The sequence below is a fragment of the Suillus paluster genome (genome assembly GCF_016628075.1).
Source record: "Suillus paluster strain FC165 chromosome Unknown EDB91scaffold_128, whole genome shotgun sequence".
In the NCBI taxonomy this organism is placed as follows: domain Eukaryota; kingdom Fungi; phylum Basidiomycota; class Agaricomycetes; order Boletales; family Suillaceae; genus Suillus; species Suillus paluster.
The window spans coordinates 1-1,654 of record NW_024537688.1 but is presented as its reverse complement, the minus strand read 5'-3'; the positions used below and the strand labels follow the sequence as shown (position 1 = coordinate 1,654).

The 1,654-nt window shown below is 47.2% G+C and overlaps 1 protein-coding gene across 1 annotated transcript; it reads right to left on the bottom strand.

Annotated features, from left to right (window-relative positions):
* Window positions 1–216: 216 nt before the first annotated feature.
* Window positions 217–918, bottom strand: EDB91DRAFT_1340034 (uncharacterized protein; the record flags this gene model as incomplete). Its single annotated transcript, XM_041325695.1, has 3 exons — window positions 217–350; window positions 451–488; window positions 554–918. The coding sequence occupies 3 exons, from the start codon at window positions 916–918 to the stop codon at window positions 217–219; spliced, it is 537 nt and encodes a 178-aa protein (XP_041170552.1).
* Window positions 919–1,654: the final 736 nt, after the last annotated feature.

Genomic DNA, 1,654 nt, shown 5'->3' with positions numbered 1-1,654 from the left:
CGACCGTGGCAGGTCAGTTAGATCTATCATCTAACGAGGGACACGCTCATGATACAAGTAGGCCTGGCCGCTAACGCCTCTCTTTGGAGGGATCACTGGCTCTATTGTTGGATCTCTCTTAGCGCTTTTCGTCAGCGCACTTATGTGGCTGGCAGAAGAGAACATCATAATGCGACAATCGGAGAAGCAGAAGGCCACCCGAGGCGCTAATTCCTTCTATTCAAATTGTAGTTTTAGATATCTAATTAATCCACTCTTCTGAGGACCAGCCCCTTCTATGCACGGGAGAAGACTAGAACTATTTTCCATCGAAGACGCGAATCCAATAGACTGGGTGACGTAGTCGAGTACTATTGGTGAAGTATGTGGGCCGGTGATATCTTACTTCGATGTGATGCCTGCGGACACAAATTTCATGACAAGGAGCGATCATCGACTTTAAACACGCACCCGTCAGGACAAGGAGCGTTGCCAGACCCCCGGCTCGTCTGAATCAAATATCAGTATTCAAGCGATCGCCAACCATCATTGTGCGTTTCGGATCAAATTCCACCTTGTCAGAAAGGCAGATTGATGAGAAGCACCAAAAGCTCGGTGGAAACATTCGCTTGGCTTGAATACAATCCAGCGTTGTCTTTGCGGGTTTCCGATACTTATCGGATCCTTCTCCAGCACAAAGCGTAATGGAGCGCTGATGGCTCCAGTTCCAGGCAAGAGACCATCCGCGCTCGGGAATGTGCTGTCTTCATTTGTGACCGAGAATTGGCAGCCGGGGTTTCGTGTGAGGTATTGGAATGCTTGTGATAGCTTGGTATACTTGACGCTGAGGTCTGAGCCACAAAGTACAGCTTGAACATCTAGGTTTCGGAATGGAGAGATACCTTCTTCCTCAATCCCTGCCATCCCGATCACATACATATTCTTCAAGTTTAATGACAGGATATATAAATAACAATTGGTGGGTAGACAAATATGCGGACAAATAGACTGATTGATTTGTGGAACTGATGTTGTATGTAATTAGGTGACATAGGCAAAAGACGGCTCGCAATTCCAGTTGTAGCAGGATTGGATGTAGTATTAATTGGTGCGCCAGCTGATGGGAAATGGCAGGAAGTAGGTGAGGCTGAGGATGCCGTGCTGAATAATTAGTTATGGAAGAAGTTGGGGGGTGTGGTGTATGACGTCGGACGAAGTGATGAATTAGTTAGCATCTGATCGGATGTTGACTCAAGAGAGTTAGAATAAGGATTGATTGAGCTATCTAGACTTGGCGTAGTACTAGCGGTTTGCCCGGGTTAATTCATAGGTTGGGTTATGGGAACAACGGGTTGTGGAAGAAGTCAGTGTATTCGGCGCACGTCTAACCAGGCATGCACATTGCATGCTGGCAAACCAAGGCGGGCAATCTGTCGACCTCGCTGCCGGGCAGCCTGTGATATCCAGAACACCAGTACTAACCAATCTGTCTTCAATGGTTCAACCATGCCAATCAATCAAGTTCGGCCCCCAATGATTGCATGATAAGTGATAAGCGCTTCCACCATTACTTATGTAAATATCTTCTGCGGGCGGGCGCTTCTCGACCTTGCATCCCATCCACGTCCTCTTTCACCTAGAAACCTCTTTAGACTCAGTCTCAGTTATGAAGAAA